The 24,285-nt window shown below is 44.2% G+C and overlaps 2 protein-coding genes across 3 annotated transcripts in view; one reads left to right on the top strand and one right to left on the bottom strand.

Moving 5' to 3' along the window:
• Positions 1-15,330, bottom strand: part of CCNYL1 (cyclin Y like 1) — a 126,623-nt gene extending 111,293 nt beyond the window's left edge. Inside the window, exon 1 of the mRNA XM_073633401.1 lies at positions 14,878-15,330. Coding sequence (XP_073489502.1) covers positions 14,878-15,043 — 166 coding nt within the window. The 5' untranslated portion in view covers positions 15,044-15,330. The remainder of the gene's footprint in view (positions 1-14,877) is intronic.
• Positions 15,331-15,477: 147 nt separating this feature from the next.
• Positions 15,478-24,285, top strand: part of METTL21A (methyltransferase 21A, HSPA lysine) — a 57,946-nt gene continuing 49,138 nt past the window's right edge. The window contains exons 1-2 of one of the 2 annotated variants that reach the window (XM_073633399.1): positions 15,494-15,594; positions 19,483-19,543. The gene's annotated coding sequence lies outside the window, so the exon portion shown is untranslated. Of the gene's footprint in view, positions 15,595-19,482; positions 19,544-24,285 lie in introns of both variants that reach the window. The other variant, XM_073633398.1, reaches the window with a different exon arrangement.

Raw genomic sequence — 24,285 nt, 5'->3', positions numbered from 1 at the left:
CAGGCAAGAAAGGAGAGACAGCAAACAGCAGGATCAACCAGGTTTTTGCAAAATACCAAAAATAAATGTCATAGGGACTGAGTGAGCATGAACAGAATGTAATACAGCATGTACTAAAGTTAATAATGAGGTGGGTCTAACACTGTAACCTTTGCAATATGGGTCCTTTCACACTGAGGCGGTTTGCAGGCGCTATTGCGCTAATAGCACCTGCAAACCGACCCGAAAGTGCCGCTGCATTGCCTCCAGTGTGAAAGCCCCGAGGGCTTTCACACTGGAGCGGTGCGCTAGCAGGACGGGAAAAAAAGTCCTGCTAGCAGCAGTATGAATTCCTTCATGGGAGCAATTGCTTAAAAAAAAAAAAAAAAAAAAAAAAAAAGCCAAAACTTGATATTTTGGATTTTCAGATACAATAGGAAAGCGCTAGAACCCGTGTCAAATTTTTTTATTGCTGCCCAAGTCCCTGATGTGCTCTTTTTATCCTGGTAACATTAAAAATGAGGCAAGGTCCAACATTTTGCACTGAAACAAGCATAGAGGGGAAACTCTTGCAATGGGAACACTTGCTCAGGTAACAAATGTCTTAGTGGCAACTGTTTTGGCTTTAGATAAAGTTTGAGAACGAACGCACTCCATCACTTTAGTTCTGTGAGAAGGCCTTTAAAAAGAACAGGTGTTACAATGGAGCACTGTTTTTGCAGATAACCATTCTAGCAAAACTATTTTTAGATATCGAACTTTAGTTTAAAAACAAAATGATTTACATATTTCAATCTCTAGACAAAGAGAAAAAAAAATAAAAAACGCACCCCGCCCCCCCCAAACCTTAAAGTGGATCTTCAATGCATCTGAGCATCACAAACCAAAATCCGCAAATTCATTTTTAATATTCAAAGCAAACTCCTATCCATCCATGTCTCCGTGCTTTATTTTGTTTAGAAATCACTTGGAGAAACATCCCTCTAGAATTTCTGACTGTGGCTATCTTGAGTAAGGGCAAGAATTCATGTAACATTTACTTCCTGGAGTCCAAGAAATGTAAAAAAAAAAAAAAAAAAAAAAAAGTTCAACACTAGTAAATATGATATACTTTCCCATTTATGAATGCTAGCAGCATGAGCATTACAAATAAACAATGTTCATTGGGAGAGTGAAGTTCCACTTAAAGGGGGTGTTAAAAAGGTGTCATTTTTTTTTATCCCTAAAATAATGTTATGCTATACTTACCTGCTCTGTGCACAGAGTGGCCCCAAACCAACTTTTTTGGGGTCCCCTGCAGGCACTCTCGGCAGCTCCTCTTCTCCGAGTGTCCCCATAGCAAGCCACTTGCTATGGGGGCACTCATGCAGGCTCACTCCCAAGCTGGGCTGTGTGTAGCCATAGACATATACACTGTAACCCGCCCCCAGGTCCCTCAAAAAATTTGACAGCAGCGGGAGTCAATGGATCCCACTACAGTCTCTGTGCCTGAGAGACAGTGAATGCAGATCAGCACAATACTGGACTGGGGAAAAAAAAAAAAAAAGAAGAAAGAGCCAAAATCTTTAATTTTCTGAAAATATTTAAATTTTCTCTGCCCTCTGCATTTTGAGGAGTTTAGTTACAGGGGAGTTTACAGGCAGAAGAAAAAAAAAACACCACGCATCACTTGTGCGTTCACAAGCGGAGCTTTTGAGCAAAACAAAAAGCTCAAAAGTGAAAAACGCTAATTAGCACACATTGATGCGTAGTTCCACATTAATGCATTGTAATAGCCAGAATTCTGGTCAATAGAATGCAATAATGCCAGATGTGGGAACACACAAACATGCGTTGCAGTGCATGCAGAGACCCAGCTTTTTATCGCACTTTTGATGCTGTAAACTCCTGTAGAGGACGAAACATGTTTGAGCTTCAGAGCATGCATGAGGCCTAAAGGACTGCAAGCACAGAGCAAAACAGGGGCTACCCAAAGCCAATTACATGGGTTGCTACTAGAGCATCAGAGAACATTGTCTTTAGAACTGTAGTACAGATTCCTAGCCATAAAAGAGCAAGCATGGTCTGGCCCAACAGTAATTATACACACACCCCTATGTGAAATGTATAGTTTGCCACACAGGGCAAAATACATAAGGCAGCGTTGGGCATTTTGAGGGCAGCCAGGTCCCAGGCTCACCAGATTACAGCTTAGACTACCCTTCAAGGTGAATCTGCACTTGCAGTCTAGAAATATCCTCCCTAGCATACACAGTTGGCAGAATGCAATTAGCAGGTACAGACTAATGCATACAATCGCCATTTTTTTGCATGCCAGTCTGGGAATACAACTTCGGAAGTGATGTAATATATGTAATATGTTGTATTATATTGTCATTTCTGAGCATGTGTGGCCTTGGTCTTCCGATGTTTTTTAGGACGAATACTGTACTGATTAAGCAAAAATCGGACGTTCTTGTATCGTGCGAGAAGAATTTGTGTTCGTCCCTTCTGATGTTTTTCATCCGATTTTTTGATCGTAAACATAAGGACTAAGGCTGAAATGATTAATCGATAATGAAAATGCCCCATCATTGGTGTTCCGGGGGGGGGGGGGGGGGGGGAGATAGTGGCACGTCATTGGTGCTCCGGGCGAGGGAATAGTGGCCCCTCATTGGTGCTCCTGGGAGAAACAGTGGGCCCCTCATTGGTGCTCCTGGGAGAAACAGTGGGCCCCTCATTGGTGCTCCTGGGAGAAACAGTGGGCCCCTCATTGGTGCTCCTGGGAGAAACAGTGGGCCCCTCATTGGTGCTCCTGGGAGAAACAGTGGGCCCCTCATTGGTGCTCCTGGGAGAAACAGTGGGCCCCTCATTGGTGCTCCTGGGAGAAACAGTGGGCCCCTCATTGGTGCTCCTGGGAGAAACAGTGGGCCCGTCATTGGTGCTCCTGGGAGAAACAGTGGGCCCGTCATTGGTGCTCCTGGGAGAAACAGTGGGCCCGTCATTGGTGCTCCTGGGAGAAACAGTGGGCCCGTCATTGGTGCTCCTGGGAGAAACAGTGGGCCCGTCATTGGTGCTCCTGGGAGAAATAGTGGGCCCGTCAATGGAGTTCCTGGCAGGGTTTCCTGTATATGACCTGTGTATACCAGTGTAACACTTTTTTTTTCATTATTATTTTAAATTAAAAAAAACTTAATATGTAATTTTTTTGTTTATGATTTTTTCCGATTAATCAAAAAAATTATCAGCCAACTAATCGATAAAGGAAAATAATCATTAATTGCAGCCCTGAAAAGGACATCCTACAGCTCATCTCTGGGGATGGGAAAAATCCTCTTTGTAGATGGACTGCCTTTGCACTGCAAGGGTTAAATATTCATCTAGGTCTAGGCTGCTACAAAAAGCAGTTTTACTTTATCATTCCTCCCACCTATGCGCCACCAGTGGACTGCCTTAGTGTCCTCTGCAAGATTATGAACTCTACATTAGACTTAATGTCAAAGGACCTGTGAATGCTGGAGCATAGGGGGAGAAGAGGCTGCGGGAGTGGAGGGACACAAATCAGGCAAGTAGAAGTGCTTTTTGCTGCCCCTAAATAAGCATATGCTACATGAGGGAAACCCCACTGCAAGTGAAGGTGTTTTCTTTCCCTGGATTACAGCTTTAAATGCAAGAGCAGTCTCCAAGATTTATGGTGACCATACATGTAGCAACTCGTGACTGATCTTAGTACATGAGACTCCTAGAGATAACTTTCATTGTATCCTTTTACAAAATCATTACGCTACTGCTGATTGATGCTATCCAAGGGCCACAAAGCCGAGAGGATTTTTCATTCAACATGCACACACAGTATTTGTGCCAGTTCACACCACATGCAGTCCAGTGCACTTTTCTTGTGCATTAAAAAAAAAAAAAAGCACGGAAAGTAGGTTATATGGTTCCCTACAGTGCAGGAAAAATATGCTGCATTTTTCCTGCACTGGAACGTGATAAAAATTATAAAAAATGTGCCAGAATGCACTGTAAAGCATCAAAAACGCACTGGACCCTAGTACAGTGGGGGGAAAAAATAAAAACGCATCTGGAATGTGTAATCTGTAAACGAATAAAAAAAATTAAAAAAAACGCACTAACGTGCATGCAGAAACACATCTGGAATGGATCTGGAGTGCGTTTAGGTGGTGTGAACCAGCCCTTAATCCGTGTTTTGCAAGACTGAAAATACTGATCAATATTCTGATCTTAAATTTAAAAAAAAATAATAAACACACAATTGTTTCATTGATCCGAATTAAAATGTTTTCTCCACCACACAGACATTATACTGCAGCTGCTGACTTTTAATAAATGGACACTTACCTGTTCCAGGGTCCAGCGATGTCGGCAGCCGAAGCCGATCGGTCGCTCGTCTCTTGGCTGCCCCCACCCCCATCCTCAGTCAGGGAATCAGGAAGTGAAGCGTTGCGGCTTCACTGCACAGTTCCCTACTGCGCATGTGCGAGTCTCGCTGCGCGTCTACACTGGTCCCCGTTGTGTTGTGGGAACTGTGTATTTACTGGGCATTTGCGGCTAGCTATTCCCGGAAGTGGGTGCAGATACTTGTATTATACATTTGCACCCCCCTCCCCCCTGAAAGGTGCCAATTGAGGCACTGGAGGGGGGGAGGAATCCAATGAGCGGAAGTTCCACTTTAGGGTGGAATTCCGCTTTAACTTTGGATAGTAAAACATTTTTTTTTTCTGCCAGTAAATACCTTATACAGCCCACTTCCTGTTTCTTGTCTGGTCATTAGCCTAGGCTTATATCATCATGCACAGCGCTCTCTCTCTTGCGGTTTGCCAGGAAAGGAGGGGGGGGGGGGGGGGTGAGTCATAAGAAGGCCGGCCAATGAGAGCTGCAGAGCTGGAGGTATGTCTCCTGTGTGTCTGTAAACCCAGGAAGTGAACAGGCAGCAGCTTCAGCTGCCCACAATTAAAATGGCTGCAGCCAGACTTAGTGGATGGAGATTTTTTGCAGCATATTTGGCAAGTACAGAATCACAGTATATATAAAATATGCAAAGTGGTTGGAGGAAAGCTTCAGAGTGGCAAATATATATTTTTATTACAAATATGTGAGCAGACTGCAGTTCCTCTTTAACAGCAGCCTCTGGTGTCACCAAATGGCTGCATGCAACGTTCAGTATATATAATGTGATAGAAGGCTATCGGAGACTGCAGAAATACTAAAGGGAATGGTCAGAAACTAGGATCATGCTAGAGGGAGCCCTCACATTTTCCACTCGCCTACTTGCATTTTGCAAGTGGAAAATAGAGGGATTGGGAGCGCGGGGGGGGGGGGGGGGGGAATCACAGAGCGCAGTAGAAAACCCGCCTTAACAGCTTACATTACAATTGCGTTCTGCTGGCGATTACACACAGCCCCGCCTCCTGAGCAGCACCTGTGATAGACAGAACGCCGGTCCAATGCTGTGATGCGTTCTGTCTATCACAGGCGCAGGTCAGGAGGCGGGGCTGTGTGTAACCACGAGCAGACGGCAATTCTAAATCTAAGCTGTTACAGCGAGCTCCGCGCTCTGATCTGCTAGCTCTCCTCTTCCTCCACCCTCTCTTCCCCTGTGATGATCCAGTCACCCTCTCTCTTCCTTGACACAGATGAGGCAATGGTGTGCACTGGTCACTCTGCACTGATTAAGTGGTTGTTAATATTTAATTTTTGTAACTCAATTCTGCCAAAAGCATGTGTCATTTCATTAGGTAATTTATGAGGGCATGTTTAGGGGCGGGTTTGGGGTGGTGCAGAGTAGGGGTTGGGTGGGGCAACTGGTGGCGCGTAAACCTCAAGGCTTGGCTAGTAGCTCAGGACTTTAAATTTTGAGCCCTGCTAGGTGATACAAAAAGTGCTTCTAATGACAAACCGTTTCTTACCTTAAGGACCAGCTCACACTGATGCGTTATAAAATGAGTTATGCATTTTTTGAAAACAAACATGGCATCTTTAATACACAGTGTTAAAACTTAACGAGGAGTTTCACCAACCCCTTTAAAAATAAGTCAGCAGCTACACTGTACTATACTGTAGCTGCTGACTTCATTAAGACACAGTGCCTTGAAAAAGTACTCATACCCCTTGAAATTTTCCACATTTTTTTTTTTTTTTTTGAGAAAACACCCCACACACACTCGATTCACGATTCAAATTTTTTTTTTTTGGACATCACGCTAGTCGCTCCTCAGGACCGGCGCAGTAAGAAAAAAAAAAAAAAAAAAAAAAAAAAAAAAACAAAAAAAACAAATGATTTGCTTAAATTTTGAATCGATTTGACCTCTTAACTCGATTTAAGATTTAAATCGATTTTTTCCCCAGCCCTACTGTGAAGCCCTCAGTTTTGTAATGCCGTGTACACACGACCGGACTTTGACAGCAAAGGTCCGACAGAACGAATCCGCCGGACAATTCGATCGTGTGTGGCCTTCATCGGACCTTTGTTGTCGAAAAATCAGACGGACTTTAGAAACAGAACACGTTTCAAACCTTTCCAACGGACTCGAGTCCGGTTGAAAAATCAGTTCGTCTGTATGCTAGTCCGACGGACGAACAACGACGCAAGGGCAGCTATTGGCTACTGGCTATGAACTTCCTTATTCTAGTCCAGTCATACGTCATCACGTTCGAATTAGTCGGACTTTGGTGTGATCGTGTGTAGGCAAGTCTGTTGCCTCGGAACTCCGTCCAAAGTCCGTCAAAAAGTCCTTTGGAGTTCAGTCCGTCGAAAGTCCGCTCGTGTGTACAGGGTATTAGAGAACCTTAGTTAAACAGCATCATGAAGGCCAAGGAACACACCAGACACGTCAGGGATAAAGTTGGAGACGTTTAAAGCTGGGTTAAAATTATAAAAATATATCCCAAGCTTTGAACATCTCACGAAGCACTGTTCAATCCATCATCCAAAAATGGAAAGAGTATGGCATAACTGCAAACCTACCAAGACATGGCCGTCCACCTAAAACCGACAGACCGGGCAAGGAGAGCATTCAAAAAGAAGCAGCCAAGAGAACCATGGTAACTCTGGAGGAGCAGCAGAGTTGCACAGCTCAGGTGGGAGAATCTCTCCACAGGACAACTATTAGTCGTACACTCCACAAATATGGCCTTTATGGAAGAGTGGCAAGACAAAAGCCACTGTTGAAAACCATAAAAAGTCCCATTTGCAGTTTGCAAGAAGCCATGTGGGGACAGGACACATGTGGAAGAAAGTGCTCTGGTCAGATGAGACCAAATATAAACTTTTTGGCCTAAAAGCACAATGCTATGTGTGGTGGAAAACTAACACTGCACATCAACCTGAACACACTATCCCCACCGAGAAACACAATGGTAGCAGCATCATGTTGTGGGGATGCTTTTCAGCAGGGACAGGGAAGCTGGTCAAAGTTGATGGGAAGATGGATGGAGCCAAATACAGGGCAATCTTAGAAGAAAACCTGTTATGCCGCGTACACACGACCGGACTTTCCGGCAGAAAAGGTCAGACGGAATCATTTCAATCGGATATTCCGATTGTGTATGGGCTACATCGGACTTTGTCTTTCGAAAATTCTGATAGACCTAGAAATAGAACACATTTTAAATCTTTACGACGGAGTCAATTCCTATCTGGAAAACCGTTCGTCTGTATGCTATTCCGATGGACCAAAAACAACGCAAGGGCAGCTACTGGCTATTTGACTTCCTTTTTCTAGTCCCGTCGTACGTGTTGTACATCACCCCGTTCTAAACGATCGGACTTTAGTGTGATCATGTGTACACAAGTCCGTTTAGTTGGAACTCCATCAAAAGACTTGAGACTGGGGCAGAGGTTCACCTTCCAGTAGGACAACATCCCTAAACATACAGCCAGAGCTACAATGGAACGGCTTAGAGCAGGGATCCTCAAACTACGGCCCTCCAGCTGCTGCAGAACTACACATCCCATGAGGCATTGTAAAACTCTGACATTCACAGATATGACTAGGCATGATGGGAATTGTAGTTCCTGAACAACTGGAGGGCCATAGTTTGAAGACCCCTGGCTTAGAGCAAAGCATATTCATGTGTTAGAATGGCCCAGTCAAAGTCCAGACCTAAATCCAATTGAGAATCTGTGGCAAGACTTGAAAATTGCTGTTCAGATGCTCTCCATCCAGTCTGACAGAGCTTGAGCTGTTTTGCAAAGAAGAATGGGCAAAAATGTCACTCTCTAGATGTGCAAAGCTGGTAGAGACATCCCCAAAAAAGACTTGTTGCTGTAATTGCAGAGAAAGGTGGTTCTACAAAGTATTGACTCAGGGAGGCTGAACACAAATGCACGCCACACTTTTCACATATTTGCATAAAATGCTCCATCATTGCTGGTAAAGAAACCCTTTCAGCTTCACGGCTGGGTCCCTACAGCACTGCGCTCTCTCACTGGCCTGGCAGAAGGGGAGGGCGGCCGAGCTGCTGACGTACTCCATCGCGGCCCGGTCTCCTGGAAGTGGGGAAGGGGACCTCTTTAAAAATAGGTTCTTGTTCCCCCTCCCCCCCGAAAGGTGTTAAATGTGGTATCGGAAGAGACGAAGAAGCAGTACCACTTTTGGGTGGAACTTCGCTTTAACATACAGGGGATACTCGAAAAATTTGAATATCGTGCAAAAGTTCATTTATTTCACTAATGCAACTTAAAAGGTGAAACTAATATCTGAGGTAGTTCAAGCCGTGATTTGTCATAATTGTGATGATTATGGTTTACAGCTCATGAAAACCCCAAATCCACAATCTCAGAAAATTTAAATATTATGAAAAGGTGCAATATTTCTGGGCTCAAAGTGTCCCACTCTAATCAGCTAATTAAGTCACAACACCTGCAAAGGGTTCCTGAGCATTTATATGGTCCCTCAGTCTGATTCAGTAGGAATCACAATAATGGGAAAGACTGCTGACCTGACAGTTGTGCAGAAAACCATCATTGACACCCTCCATAAGGAGGGAAAGCCTCAAAAGGTAATTACAAAAGAAGTTGGATGTTCCCAAAGTGCTGTATCAAAGCACATTAATAGAAGGTTATGTGGAAGGGAAAAGTGTGGAAGAAAAAGGTGCACAAGCAGCAGGAATGACCGCAGCCTGGAGAGGCTTGTCAGGAAAAGGCCATTCAAAAGTGTTGGGGACTTTCACAAGGAGTGGACTGAGGCTGGAGTCAGTGCATCAAGAGCCACCACGCAGACGGATCCTGGACATGGGCTTCAAATGTCGTATTCCTCTTGTCAAGCCACTCCTGAACAACAAACAATGTCAGAAGCGTCTTACCTGGGCTAAAGAAAAACAGATCTGGTCTGTTGCTCAGTGGTCCAAAGACCTCTTCTGATGAGAGCAAATTTCGCATCTCATTTGGAAAGCAAGGACCCAGAGTATGGAGGAAGAATGGAGAGGCACACACTGCAAGATGCTTGAAGTCCAGTGTGAAGTTTCCACAGTCTGTGTTGATTTGGGAAGCCATGTCATCTGCTGGTGTTGGTCCACTGTGCTTAAGTCCAGGGTCTACCAGGAGATTTTGGAGCACTTCATGCTTCCTTCCATAGCTCTATGGGGATGCTGACTTCAATTTTCAGAAGGACTTGGCCCCTGCCCACACTGCCAAAAGTACCAAAACCTGGCTCAATGACCGTGGGATTACTGTGCTTGATTGGCCAGCAAACTTGCCTGACCTGAACCCCATAGAGAATCTATGGGGCACTGCCAAGAGAAAGATGAGACACATAAGACCAAACAATGCAGAAGAGCTGAAGGCCGCTATTGAAGCATCCTGGTCTTCCATAACACCTCAGCAGTGCCACAGGCTGATAGCTTCCATGCCACGCCGCATTGAGGCAGTAATTGCTGCAACAACAGGTAGAGGAGACAAGGGAGTCCCCAGAAAGCAAAAAAGGGGAATGGTCAACTACGGCTTATGGTACAAAAATGCAAAAAGGCTTTATTAAGGGGGGTGGGGGGTATTTACATATACAAAAAAATCCAAATATATGTAAGATAAACAATGTATCTAAATAACACAGTCCGTCTCACTACACTAAACCAAAATTAAAAACCATGCTGCAACATTGATGAATAAAACTGCAGAGCGTGCCTGCAGGCCAAAAACGCATGCAGTGTCCATTTGAATCCAATGAAAAAAGTATAGCACCAAACATTACTTGGAATAAGCTACTGATGGGATATCAAGTCTTATGTGGTCTAGTATTGACTGTGCATCAGATTGAGCAGTACTGAAAAGAAACTACATATATCCACATAGACAAGACCCTACATAGCTGAATTAGGTGGGGTTTTTTTTAAACCCTCTGTTAGAAGGAAATCCTCCACAAGCAGCTTCCAACCTCAGTGCACTAAATGTATGTATACACCAGTTGTTTTGGAAATAGAAAGACCAGCGTTCCTGTTACTAGGTATGTCCAGTGCACAAACACCATTTCCTCAATGCAGCATAAAAGGAGCAAAGGACAGACTACTCCAAAGAAAGGGCTTAGTCTCTTTTCCAATCTAGACCAGAATGATATTTTCACAGTTCATCAGTTTCAAGTGTGTCAATCCATGCAGGAGGGTGAATGGCAAACAGATGCAAAGACTATTGATAAGGAGGGAAAGAGAAAACTGCCCTTTTGGGCTCTCACCTCTTTCAATCACTGGCGATGTCCTCAGACTCTGCTGTCTTGCTGTTTGGCATGGAGCGGCTCACAGTCAGTTCAGAGCAACATTCAGTGTGTAGTCACAGCACACCATTCTCCTCAATAGTAGACACTGCAGACTGTGTGATCACATGACCGGTCACATGGTTAGGAAAAGACCAGGAAATTTGCATTCAATTGCTGATGCGGAAATAGCTTGTGAAGTATGGTGCTGTATGCAAATCACAGGGAAACCCCTTTACATTGCTGGAAAAGGAAGCATGTTGAAGGCCTGCTGACAAGCCCTGCAGGGGCTGCGTTAACGTTTCGTACGCCTCCGCGTACTTCTTCAGAATAGTAATTGCTGCAAAAAGGGTCCAAACCAAGTGCTGAGTACATATGCATGCTTATACTTTTCAGAGGTCCAATATTGTTCTATCTACAACCCTTGTTTTGTTGATTGCATGTAATATTCTAATTTTCTGAGATTGTGGATTTGGGGTTTTCATGAGCTGTAAGCCATAATCACCACAATTATGACAAATCATGACTTGAACTATCTTGCTTTGCATGTAATGAGTCTCATATATTAGTTTCACCTTTTAAGTTGAATTAGTGAAATAAAATGAACTTTTGCACAATATTATAATTTTTCGAGTATCACCTGTATACATTTTACTTGCATTTACCCTGCTCACCTGGGAAAAACCCGACATGTGATTACGTACCATGGTGTATTTTAGGTGCATTTCCCTTGTGCATTTTTCAAACAGGGCAACAAAGATTCAGCAAGCAGGACTTGTTAAAAACACATTCCCCTTAAAAATAAACAGTGCAGAGATGAACGGATCGATAGTATTTAAAAGAAACTATTTTTCATATGCTTTTGTCACGCCAAAAGGGATATGTTTAAGGTGCCATTCACACCTGAGCGTAGCGTTTTCAGGCAGAAAGTCGTGCGATTTTTGCCACGATTTTATACAGGTCAAAGGGTCACCAATGTAAAAAGCAGTAAAATGCCCAAATCTGCCTAAAAAAAAAAAAGTTCCAGAACTTGTTTGAGCTTCAGGCGTGTTGGAGCTTCAGGCATTTTGGAGCGGAGATGTGAACCATCTACATAGAGAATAATTAATTTTTTTTACACTCCAGCGGTTTGTAGCTTCAGGCTTCAAGCTACAAAACGCTCAGGTACGAGTGGGTCCTTAGAGCCACAAAAGTGCCCCAGTGTGAACAGAGCCTAATGCATTTGCTGCATTAAGGTGAAAAACACCCCACTACCTGTTCTACCAACCCCCATCTCTAAACACTTACCCAACTCCTCTCACTGATTCAGCACTGTCCCAGCTGCAGCACCACTAGCCTCTTCTTTGTCCCACAGGAGACACTGACCAGCTCGGGAGTGCGCCCAAACAGGTGCCCCTTAACAGGTTTGCTAAGGGGCACTCGGAAGGAGGAACAGACAGCACCAGAGGGGGGACACCAAAGAGGAGGTAAAGGACTGTTCTGTACAATGGTATTTGTGAAGGTTGAGGTTAAGCATAACCTCTTATTTTAATATATATTTTTTATTAAACCCAAAAATGGAATATATTGCAGTTTACCAATCATTAGATGAGATGACCTCATTGGTTTTCTTGTTTTAGGCCCCCCCCCCCGTTTTCATCTGGTGATCTGGCCAGTAACTCACCTCCTCTATTAGAGTGCCACTATTCTGGATGAAGGGGCACATAGGCACCTTTGGAGAGCAGCATTTTCAGTCCAGGAGGGAGGTGGGGAGGGTGTTAGATTTACTTGCAGATTTAGATACAAACAGATTGAAGCCAAACTCCAACTAACACGTCAATCAGTTACAGCGACATTTTTTTCCTGTTGGGATTAAGGTTTTACATAAATAAAAGCTGACCCATGTAAGCACCCCTTTATAGATCCTTGGGGTACATACCTATCCCCTGGCTTCGGAAGAGAGACAGTAGTTCTATTAATCTATGGCATTGTAATAACCCCCCTTCCCCTCTGTCCGTGATATGATATCCAACATAGGATTACAATTGTGTAGCTGTTGGTAAGCTATATCAAATATCAGCTGTGTTATCACACCCTACACCTGCAATCAGGATGCATATATACAATATGCACCTTGAGGTTGGTATATTGGTTCATGTTTCCTTTATATTTTTATAAGTATAGGGGGCATCACATAATAGATACACAATGGTGGACCACCTATATACATACATGGATGGTAGTATGCACTATGATGGAACTGTAGCGATAGGCTTATTTACAAGAGTATACATATTTGCTCCATTTATTTTTTCAGAATCAATAAACTATGAGGTCCTCTCTCTTTTCCATATGTTTGAGTGCAGGTAGGTTACATTACATTTATTAATAGCATTTGGCTTATTGTATACATACTATTTTAGTTGAAGCCCTCCCAATACAACTATGCAGTATTGTGTTTATTTGCAGGACGCCATCTATTAGGCCTCAGTGATTTATGGTGTTCTTCATCTGAAGGGGGAGCACCTGCACTGCCCCCCTACAATACCAGTTTGTCTTTTAAACACAGCACGTGGCATAAGTGTGAGGTGATTGAGCAGGAATACCTGAGATTGTTTCTTTCAAAATATAACATGGAATGTTCATCTGTGCACCTTTGGAGCCATCACCTACTGTGTACATATAGTGTACTTACCGTTACTGATCTATGTATTTGTATCATAGATAATATATCTCCCATACCCCTGAGGAAAGATGTTAAAACCTCAAAATGCGTCGGGTAGAGAATACCACAACTCATCTTTGCTCCTCTCCTGTTGGTGTACTTTTAGTTGGTTAGGCCATGTACATTCTATGTTGGTTGTTTTTATCTATACATTTCAATAAATACTTTATTGCCTTAAAAGTCCCACCCAAAAGGGGAACTCCAAATATTGTAAGCATCCCTGCTTGTGTTAAATGGTTTGCCACATGTCTATATCTAATACATTCTGCAGGAGAGCTTGCTCTTTTGATCACCAGGGGAAAACAGAAGAAGGCCTAAAAAAGAAAACCCAACGCCGCCAACACATCTAGGAAACTGTAAGGTGCAATATAATAAAATGTTTGCTTATGGGTTTATTACCATTAAAAAAAATAAATAAATAAAAAACAAAAAAAGTTAGCATTTAAAAGGATAAGTTTACCTTTTCACAAAAAATAAATGCCCATTTTTTGCAGGGAGAAAAAAAAAAAAAAAAAAAGGATTTAATATTTTTGTTCCTGGAGCCTCAAAAGCATTGCACCAGCGATCAGTAGATTGCTGGTATCATGCACGTCTCCTGTAGATCTGTCAATGTATCTGTGTGCTTATTCATTGTACGGGCAAGCAGATACAATCTCACAGGAAGCCTCAATGAACTACCAGAGTGCTCCACAGTACTGTGATAATTTATTGAAAACTACCCACAGCTGCAAAGGCTGACAGGACTTGTAGTTTACCATTCACAGAGGACTATCCTGTTCACCCGGCTTTTTAAAAATGTTACAGCTAATGGGGGGAGAGGATTACCCCTAGCTGTCAGAGCTTGGGGGAGGGCGGTCCATATGGTCAGGACCTTTTCAGATTCTGGACCCACTTTGTGACATCAGCCGACAGCAAACTTAAGCCTGCTGTAGACTGAACACAGGTTACAGGAATGCAGAACTAACTTCACTCTTGTGATCCATAGAAGTATGGCCTAAATAGCTTTGGCTTTTTTTTTTTTTTTTTTTTTTTTTTTTAATAAAAACACGTTATACTTACCTGCTCCATGCAGTGGATTTGCACAGAGCAGCCCCAATCATCCTCCTCTCAGGCCCCCACCAGTGCTCTGGCCTCTCCCCCTTGCCAAGTGGCCCCATAGCAAGTGGCTTTCTATGGTGGTACTTGTGCATGCTCGCTCCCGAGCCGGCTTTCTGCACCCAGAAGACACAGAGGGGGGGGGGTGTACAGATTAGGGGGGGGGTGTACAGATTAGGGGGGGGGGGTGTACAGATTAGGGGGGGGGTGTACAGATTAGGGGGGGGGTGTACAGATTAGGGGGGTGGTGTACAGATTAGGGGGGTGGTGTACAGATTAGGGGGGTGGTGTACAGATTAGGGGGGTGGTGTACAGATTAGGGGGGTGGTGTACAGATTAGGGGGGTGGTGTACAGATTAGGGGGGTGGTGTACAGATTAGGGGGGTACAGAGGGTGCAATGGAAAGGTTCTCACCATCCGGGAACTCGCGGTCGCTGATGTGTTGCAGATGAGGCCCGGGCTCAGCCTCCCCGAGCTCCACTTCCACCTGGTACGGATCAGCCCGTTCTGTCACTCCACGAGCACGGCCGGGCTTAGGACTGGCGTCCGGAGACACACAACAGGTTACGGTATTCCCCATGGTAGCGGAGGATGGGTACTCCAAGCGGCCCCACTCTCCTCCTTCCCCGCGGAGACCTCCCCTTGTAGCGCAGGGCCGGTCACAGCAGAGTCATGAGGAGGCCTGCACTAAGGACAGGAAAGGAAGGGTGTCTGCAGCGCTAGGACGGCCGGGGTGGACGATTCATCCTCCTCACCTCACCAGCCGGTCCCACGGGAGTCGAGGGCGGGAGCGAATCCGTGACGCGGAGCACACTCCTCCGCCTACGTCACCCCTTCCGTCCTCTCACCGGGGCATGGCACTTGGGTCACATTCAGCCAATGAACACCGTGCTGGGCGGAGACTGCATTGTGGAATCGGCTGTGAGTGGGAGGAGCCCGCTCAATAGGCGGAGAGAAAACATCAAATCCAATGCCAGATAGGCAGCGAGGCGTGAAAATCTATCTGAACCAATCAACTGCAATCTAACTTGCCAAGCACTTACTGGGCGTGTACGAACCACAGTGAGGCTTGAAACGCAGCATGTGTTAGTTTATTAAATCTCATTGCTTACAATCCCAACTAAAAAACTAGTAAGTATCAGCACCGGGGCACTTATACAAGGGAGGCATCGCTACTTCTTCGGGGGTTGTGAGGGTGGCTATTTACAAGTGTATGGGTGGTTTCTGTAATCACGAGGAATGATCAAATTTAAAGTCAATCTAAAACCCGATTTAATTCTTTAGTTTCGGATAGATCGGGGAAGAATTAGAACACCTGTCAGGTTTTTATTGCTGCTTGTGTCCCTGCTCACTAGATAAAAGGAGATCTATAGTCACAGCCTACGCTTCCATTGTATAACATCTGCTTTTTAAAGAGGAGCTCCAGCCCCCACCAAAAAATGAAAAGTCAGCAGCTACAAACATCCTAGCTGTTGACTTTTACTATTAGGGCATTTACCTGTCCAGGGATCCCGCAGTGATCTCACCCGAGCCAATTATTGATCGCTTCTCCGGTGCTGGCGTTTCATGGACGGTTTCCTACTGCACATGTGCGAATCGTGCTGCGTCTTCTCAATGGGTCGGCTGCGGTGAGGGCCACACTTCCAGCTGAGTTCACTGCGGAAAACTTAGCAGGAAGTGGGAGTGGTTACCTGTCAAAACCAGGTACCCCCCCCCCCCCCCCCCCCCCCCCCCACAAGGTGCCAGATGCACCGAAGGGGGTAGTAGGCAGACAAGCGGAGCGCCACTTAACCACTTGACCCCCAGGCCTTTACTGGTACTTTTTGTTTACATGTAAAACAATCAGTATTTTTGCTAGAAAATGACTTAGAACCCTCAAACATTATATTTTTTTTAAAGCAGAGACCCTAGAGAATATATTGGTGGGTTTTGCAATTATTTGTGTCACACGGTATTTGTGCAGTGTTTTTCAATACACTTTTTTGAATTTCAATGTAAAAAAAAAACAAAAAAAAACGATACGTTGCCCAATTTTTGGTAACATGTAAAGGATGATGTTACGCAGAGTAAATAGCTACCAAAGATGTCACGCTTTAAAATTGTGCACACCTGTGCAACAGCAGCAAATGATGTAAATGTAACTATCCATAGGCAATGCTTTAAAAGCCGTTACAGGTTACCACTTTAGAGTTAGACTGGGTTCACACTGGTACGACACAACGGTCGTATCGACTGTAAATCCGACTTTGCCCTGCGACTTGAAGTCCGACTTTAATGAACGGGATCCGACTTTGATCCCGACAATACCAGGCACTGTGTGTCTGGTATGACTCTTTAGGGGAAACTCCATGCCAAATGAAAACAAAAATGGCATGGGGTGCCCCCTCCAAGACCATACCAGGTCAGTCTGGTATGGATTTTAAGGAAGAACCCTTACGCCCAAAAAAATGGCGTGCCCCCCCCAAAATCCATACCAGACCCCTATCCGGGCACGCAGTTCGGCAGGTCAGGAAAGTGGGTGGGGACGAGTGGGCGCCCCCCCCCCCCCTCCACCTCCTTAACCATATTAGGTTGCATGCCCTTAACATAGGGGGTGGGTGCTTTGGGGCAGGGGGGCCTGTGCCCCCCCCATCCCAGCCCCCCACCCTATGTGAATGAGTATGGGGTACTTTGTTCCCCAACCCATTCACCTTAAAAAAAAAAAAAGTGCCAAAATAACAGTACACAGGTTTTTAAAGTAATTTATTAAGGCAGCTCCAGCGTCTCTTCCAATTTCTTTCCCCCCTCTCTGGCTCTTGTCCTTCCTCTGCTGATGTCTTCTCCCCTCTCCAGTCCCATGTTGAGGGCGTGCGGCCTGGTATGGTTCAGGAGGGGAGGGGCACTCGCTCGTCCCCACCCCCTTTCCTGACCTGCCGGGCTGCATGTTCGGATAAGGGTCTGGTATGGATTTTGAGGGGGGGGCCTGCCGTTTTTTGGCATGGGGGTTCCCCCTTAAAATCCATGCCAGACCGAAGGGCCTGGTATGGTCTTGAAGGGGGAACCCAATGCCGTTTTTTTTTTTTTTTTATTTGGCGTGGAGTCCCCCTTCAAGATGCTCAGAGCACAAGTTGCATGCCAAAGTTGGATCAGTTGAGACGATGATCCAACTTTGATCCAACATCAGTGATATTCAATGGGCTGAAATGGGATCAAAGTTGGACCAAAGTAGTGCAGGAACCTTTTTCAAAGTCGGACCGACTTGTGCCGGACCAGTTAAGACGCCTCTCATAGGGAACCATTGATTTATACACGTCATGTGACGTGCTCCCAGTGTCAGAGTGTTTGTCATACCTGTGTGACCTCCGCCTTACACAAGAGATCTGGTGCTAGAATTACTGCCCATGATCTGATGTTCACTGTAATACCTAAGGTGTGGGACAATTGCTGTTTGTGTGCATGCGGGACCAGCGCGTGTGTTCACCTTTGGACAGGGGCACTTTAATTTTTTAATTTTCCTAAATAATTTCTCAACTCAAGTTGTCTTCCAGGGCAGCATTGAGAGATAGAGCTCCTCCCACCTGCAAACAGGAAATACATTTGTGCACCTTTATAAAAGTTCACTCCCACCTGCATGCCTCAGTTCTAGTTTCCTCTGGACCAACAGGAGCTGCAAGCAGTTTGTTATTTTCTTCTAAGAGCTGTGCTAGCTGCAAGTGCCTCCCCGTCCGACTGCCTCTGCAAGCCTCAAGGGAGGTTAGGCAGTTTCAGGACAGGGGTGATTGGAGGCCCCCCCCCCCCCATCTGCAAGCATCAGTCCGATAGCGCATTGAGTGTCTCTCCCTCATTGCTGCAGGGCCGGGAAGCAGAGGGGTTTCTGCTCTTTTTTTTACCCCAGGCTCTGGCTCCTGGCTGCTGTGTTTGGTCTGAAGCACAGGGTGAACCAAGATGGGGGTGTCTTCCTCCTGGGCTGCGGTGCCATCATCACTTCCGGACAATCCTCTGACTGGCACCATCTTGGTGGAACTATGAATGGATGTGTGGTATGCCACACTTCCACTTGCATCACTTCTGGGTGCACCCTGAGTGGTTGCAGCAGGTGAAATCACTTCTGGTTTCGACAATGTGCTACGCCTCTACTCCGGCCATCCAGATTCCTAGAATGATTCAATATATCAAGGAGGGAAAACGCGGCGGTCATTCTGATCGCCCCACACTGGCCACAAAGGGCTTGGTTAAGCCACCTCAAAAACATGAGTTTACCAGACATACGGAATCTCCTAACACAGGGTCCATTCAGCCACCCGAACATCAAGTTGATGAAACTTTCCACCTGCTTGTGGAGAGGGTAGAGGTTACAAAATATTATCATTCCCTCCCTTCTGGGTACAGCAGAAAAAGGGAAACATACACCAAACTGGATGTCAGGAAGATCCTCGGAGCCTAAATAGAGAAAACCAAGGAGTGGTGGAGATCAATGACCATGTGCAGTTCATATTCAGGGCCTAATAAAACAGGCTTCAAAAAGCACAATAGCAAGATGGATCAAGCTGGCCATAACCTTGGCCTATCAAGCGCAAAACCTTGCTCCCCCAAGTGGGATCAAAGCTCATTCTACCAGGGCCTGGGCTTCCTCGGTTGCAGAAAGAGCAGGGGCACCACTGGAGCAGATCTGCAGGACAGCAACAGGGTCGAGCGTTTAAACCTTTGTAAGGTACTACCGCATTGACCACCTGTCCAGTCAGGATCAAATGTTCGGTAAGAAAGTGCTCCAGGCTTTGACCCCTCCCTAGTAAGTATTGCTTGATACATGCTCTCAGATGCTGCGCTGGAAGACGACTTTAGAAAATGGAGTTAGGTATCTGGTAACTCTTTTTCTAGGAGTCTTCTAGGGCAGCACTCGTTCCTGCCGTAAGTGTCAATTCAAATCAGAATCTAGGCATTTAGGTTACCTGTTGTTCCATCTGTACTTTGATATCACTGAGGCATGCAGGAAGGAGTGAACTTTTTATAATGGTGGACAAATGTGTTTTCTGTTTGCAGGTGGGAGGAGCCCTATCTCTCAGATGCTGCCCTGGAAAACTCCTAGAAAAAAAGTTACCAGGTACCTAACTCGTTTTTTTTTTTTTTTTACACTGTTGCTTTAAAAAAAAAAAAAAAATTATATCACTTTTATTGATGTCACAAGGAACGTAAACATCCTTGTGACAGCAATAGGCATGTAACGGGTAATTTTTATGGAGAGATCTGGTTAATAAGACCCCATATCCCTCCTCTGCCCTTAAAAGCATTTGATCACTCCAAGATGGGTGCACTCAAATCCTTTTGATTTTTTTAAAATGGCGCTGTTTACATCCAGGCAAACCGGAAGTGATGTAAGGCCGTTGCTTCTGGGTTACTATGTCATAGAGCTGAACAAAGCCGATCTGGTCTTTGTTCAGCTCTATGATCTGCCGGTGAGAAGGGAGATCCCGATAAAATGGGATTGCTTGTAAAAGCAATCCAGTGGATAGTTAGTCATTATGATTCCTTGGCCATTGGCTCTAATAAATGATATTGGGGTGATACAGGCATCATACCGGTATAACCACTTGAAGTCCAGCGACATATGGGTACATCGCTAGTCGTCAAGTGGTTTATAATACAAACCAGCGTTCTAGTTGACAATCCAATGTAGGTTATTCATTGCATAGTGAAGCACAGAGACCTGGCTATGTCTAAAATAAGGTACACAATGAAAATTGGTTTTCTATAAATATTTTAATTAGCCTGCTGATGAGGTAGAAAAGGGAAAACCAAGGGAGGCAAAATATAAGCAGCTCTAATTGCTGTCAGCATTTGTAGTGAGCCCTCAAGACTTTTTTTGGAGCAATATTTAAAAAATGGAGACACTTTAGGTAAAGGCCCATTAAAGTCTATGGGGTCCACTGCGTAGCTGCAGCCAATGCTGAAGATTTTTGTCTTGGGGATGTTAACAGCTTTTTGGTTGCTATGGACAATCTCCAGTTTCCAGGCAGAAAGAACAGTATTTATAATATAAAACTACATGCAGGGCATTGGATAAAGCACTAGGGACAAAAGGGATGTGAAATAATTTGATACAGTTATGTAATCTGTAAGATTACAGTGTAGTGTATGTGTTTTGTGTTTTTTACTTTTTGAATTTGGCGCCGTTCTCCGTCCCTGTGCGTCGCAACTCTCGCAGGGAACAGAGCTCGGCTCTGTGATAGATCCGGCGAAGGACACGGATCGCACACACAGCGGGGAGACATAGCAGGATCCTGGGGACAAGGTAAGTAACATTGGATCCTGCGATGTGATCCATAGTGTGGCTCGGGGTTACCGCTTTTGGTACTGAAAATTCACCCCGAGCCACACTCGGGAATACCGCTAAGGAGGTTAACAGTTTAAAAAAAACTGTTACATTCCAGACACTGTCACATTTGCTTGTGCTTTCAAACAAACTGTTAAATAATTAAATCTCTGGAGTCATAACTCATCACGTACAGCATCATGGCAGTTGTAGATCAAACAGAGGCTAGGATGGCAGCTTCCTTGGCTGAAAAAGAGAGAAGGGATTATAGTTACAGCTCCGGAAGATTTACCCCCTTTCTGACCAGGCTATTTGCGATACGGCACTACGTTACTTTAACTGACAGTTGCGAGGTCGTGCAACACTGTACCCAAATAAAATGTATGGCCTTTTCTTTGCCACAAATAGAGCTTTCTTTTGGTGGTATTTTATCACCTCTGTGGTTTTTATTTTTTTGCTCTAGAAATAAAGAACGACCAACAATTTAAAAAAAAAAACAATATTTTTTACTTTCTGCTATAAAACATATCCAATAACAAAAATAAAAATTCTTCATCAATTTAGGCCAATATGTATTCTGCTACATGTTTTTGGTTAAAAAAAAAAAAAAAATCCCAATAAGTGCATATTGATTGGTTTGCACAAAAGTTATAGCGTCTACAAACTATATAACACTATGTGTGTGTGTATGTATGTATGTATATATATATATATATACATACACACACACACACACACACAGTGTTATATAGTTTGTAGACGCTATAACTTTTGTGCAAACCAATCAATATGCACTTATTGGGATTTTTTTTTTTTTACCAAAAACATGTAGCAGAATACATATTTGTGTGTGTGTGTCTGTATGTGTGTGTATATATATATATATAATTTTATTTATTTTGACTTTTTTTGTACTAGTAATAGCGGAAATTAGCGCCTTTTATAGAGGGACTGCGATATTGCAGCGGACAAATACGGTGATCAGTGCGAAAAATATGCACTGCCACTGTACTAACAAACACTGACAGGAAAGAAGGGGTTAACAGGGGCGCTCAAAGGGTTAAATGTGTTCCTAGGGAGTGCTTACTAACTGTGGGGGAGGTACTTTTTCTACTGAAAGACATGGATCGGTATTTCTGCTTCACAGAAACGCAGGATCCATATCTTTTGTACTCACAAAATGACATTCTCCCTTGTTTACATAGCCAGACTGTCATTCTGTCAGAGTACTGAATGATCGGTGGGTCCCGGCGGACATCTGGTCCAATCAGCTGCAAGTCTCTCCCCATCACCGTTTTCTTGGTGTCAGGAAAACTTGTCAGAAGTGATTCATACTGATAGAGGAGGAACAAAGCAGCAGACAGAAATGATACCTTAAAGGGGTTGTAAACCCTTGTTTGTTATTTAAAAAAAAAAAAAAAAAGTCATACCTCCACTGTGCAGTTCGTCTTGCACTGAGTGGCCCTGATTCTCGACTTCTGGGGTACCCCGACCTCGCTGGTAGCTCCTCCCCGCGAGTGCCCACGTTGGAGAAGGCTCTCCTAAGGTGGACACTCATGCGGGCGTGCCCCTGAGCCCTGCTTCTGTGTACATTCACACAGACTCCAGGACTCTGCCCCGCCCCCCACATCATTGGATTTGATTGGCAGCAGCGGGAGCCAATGGCTGCGCTGCTATCAATCCATCCAATCAAGAGCCGAGACAACAGGCAGAGAGGTAGAGCACGTCCCCGCCGTGGGAACTAACGGGCTCAGGTGAGTAAAACGGGGTTGAAAAACACAAGGGTTTAAAATCCCTTTAATGCTCTTAATTGAGACAAGTACACACTACAGAGGGATACTGTATGCTTTGTTCATATTTCATTTCTGAGGTTTACAACCACTTTAACCTCTTGCTGACCAGCCACCGCAGTTATAATGAGGCAAGGTGGCTTGGCTGCGCAAATCACCGTAGGTGTACGTCGGTTTGTGCACGAGGTTCTGTGGGCGCATGCCAATTCACCAGCGGGGGAGACAATCAGCCAGTCTGGTGGACTCGATGACCGCCGGCCGCCAATGATCGTTCCCCGCAGAGACAGAACGGGGATCTGTCAAGGTAAACAAGGCAGATCTCTGTTCTGACAGGGGATTACACTGAGATCTTGTCTTTCTGCTATGTAGTAAGATGGATCTCTGTGTTATCCCAGGCAGCCCCTCCCCCATACAGTTAGTAAACACACCCTGGTCATTAGTACAATGTCAGTGCATATTTTTAGCACTGAGTGATTACTGTAATGTCACTGGTTCCCAAAAAAGTGTCAAAAACCGCAATGTCGCTGTCCCGCTAAAAATCACTGATCACCACCATTACTAGTAAAGAACAAAAAAAATAATAAAAAGTCCATAAATCTATTCCATAGTTTGTAGACGCTATAACTTTTGCGCAAACCAATCAATATACGCTTGTTGGGATTTTTTTTACCAAAAATATGTAGCAGAATACATATTGGCCTAAACTTATGAAGAAATTTGATTTTTAAATAAAATTTATTGGGTATGTTTTATAGCAGAAAATAAAAAATATTGTCTTTTTCTTCAAAATTGACGACCTTTTTTTGTTTATAACGAAAAAAATAAAAACGGCAGAGGTGATCAAATATCACCATACATTTTATTTGGGTACAGCACCACATGACCGCGCAATTGTCAGCTAAAGTAACAAAGTGCCATATCGCAAAAAAAGTGGGTAAATCCTTAAGGACCATAAGTGGTAGTAAATGTTAAAAAAAGCTCCATGCAAGGTAAAGACATAATGTGCATTGCATACTAGCATATTATGAAAGACTTTCCTTGACACAAAGCCCTGCAGCGGCACGCTGTCACCACTGCAGAGGCTTCAATCTACACCTGGTTTGCCGCCCTGGGTTCACGGGCTACGGCAGCTTGAATGGCCGAGCTATGATGATTTCACTCCCGCGCATGTGTGCAGGAGTATCAGCTGCAGCACAGAGCTTTGAGGTAGGGCACGGGTATGCCGTTCCCTCAGAGTGTATGCCCGCACAGGCTGCTGCTCACTAGAGTATCTCCTAAACAGTGCACGTTTAGGAGATATTTATTTAATCTACAGGTAAGCTTTATTATAAGCTTATCTGTAGGTAAAAATAAAGAGTTTACTACCATTTTAACCACTTCAGCCCCGGAAGATTTTACCCCCTTCCTGACCAAGAGCGCTTTTTACAATTTGGCACTGCATTGCTTTAACTGACAATTGCGTGGTTATGCAATGCTGTACCCAAACAAAATTTGCGTCCTTTTTTCCCACAAATAGAGCTTTCTTTTGCTGGTATTTGATCACCTCTGCGGTTTTTATTTTTTGCGCTATAAAAAAAAAAAAAAAAGGCGACAATTTTGAGAAAAAAAAACAATATTTTTGATATAATAAATATCCCCAAAAATGTTTTTTATAAAAAAAATGTCTTCATCAGTTTAGGCCAATATATATTCTACATATTTTTGTTAAAAAAAAAAAAAATCGCAATAAGTGTATATTGATTA

This window comes from Aquarana catesbeiana, linkage group LG06 (assembly GCF_042186555.1).
Source record: "Aquarana catesbeiana isolate 2022-GZ linkage group LG06, ASM4218655v1, whole genome shotgun sequence".
Classification (NCBI taxonomy): Eukaryota; Metazoa; Chordata; class Amphibia; order Anura; family Ranidae; genus Aquarana; species Aquarana catesbeiana.
This window is presented reverse-complemented; position numbering and strand designations above follow the sequence as displayed.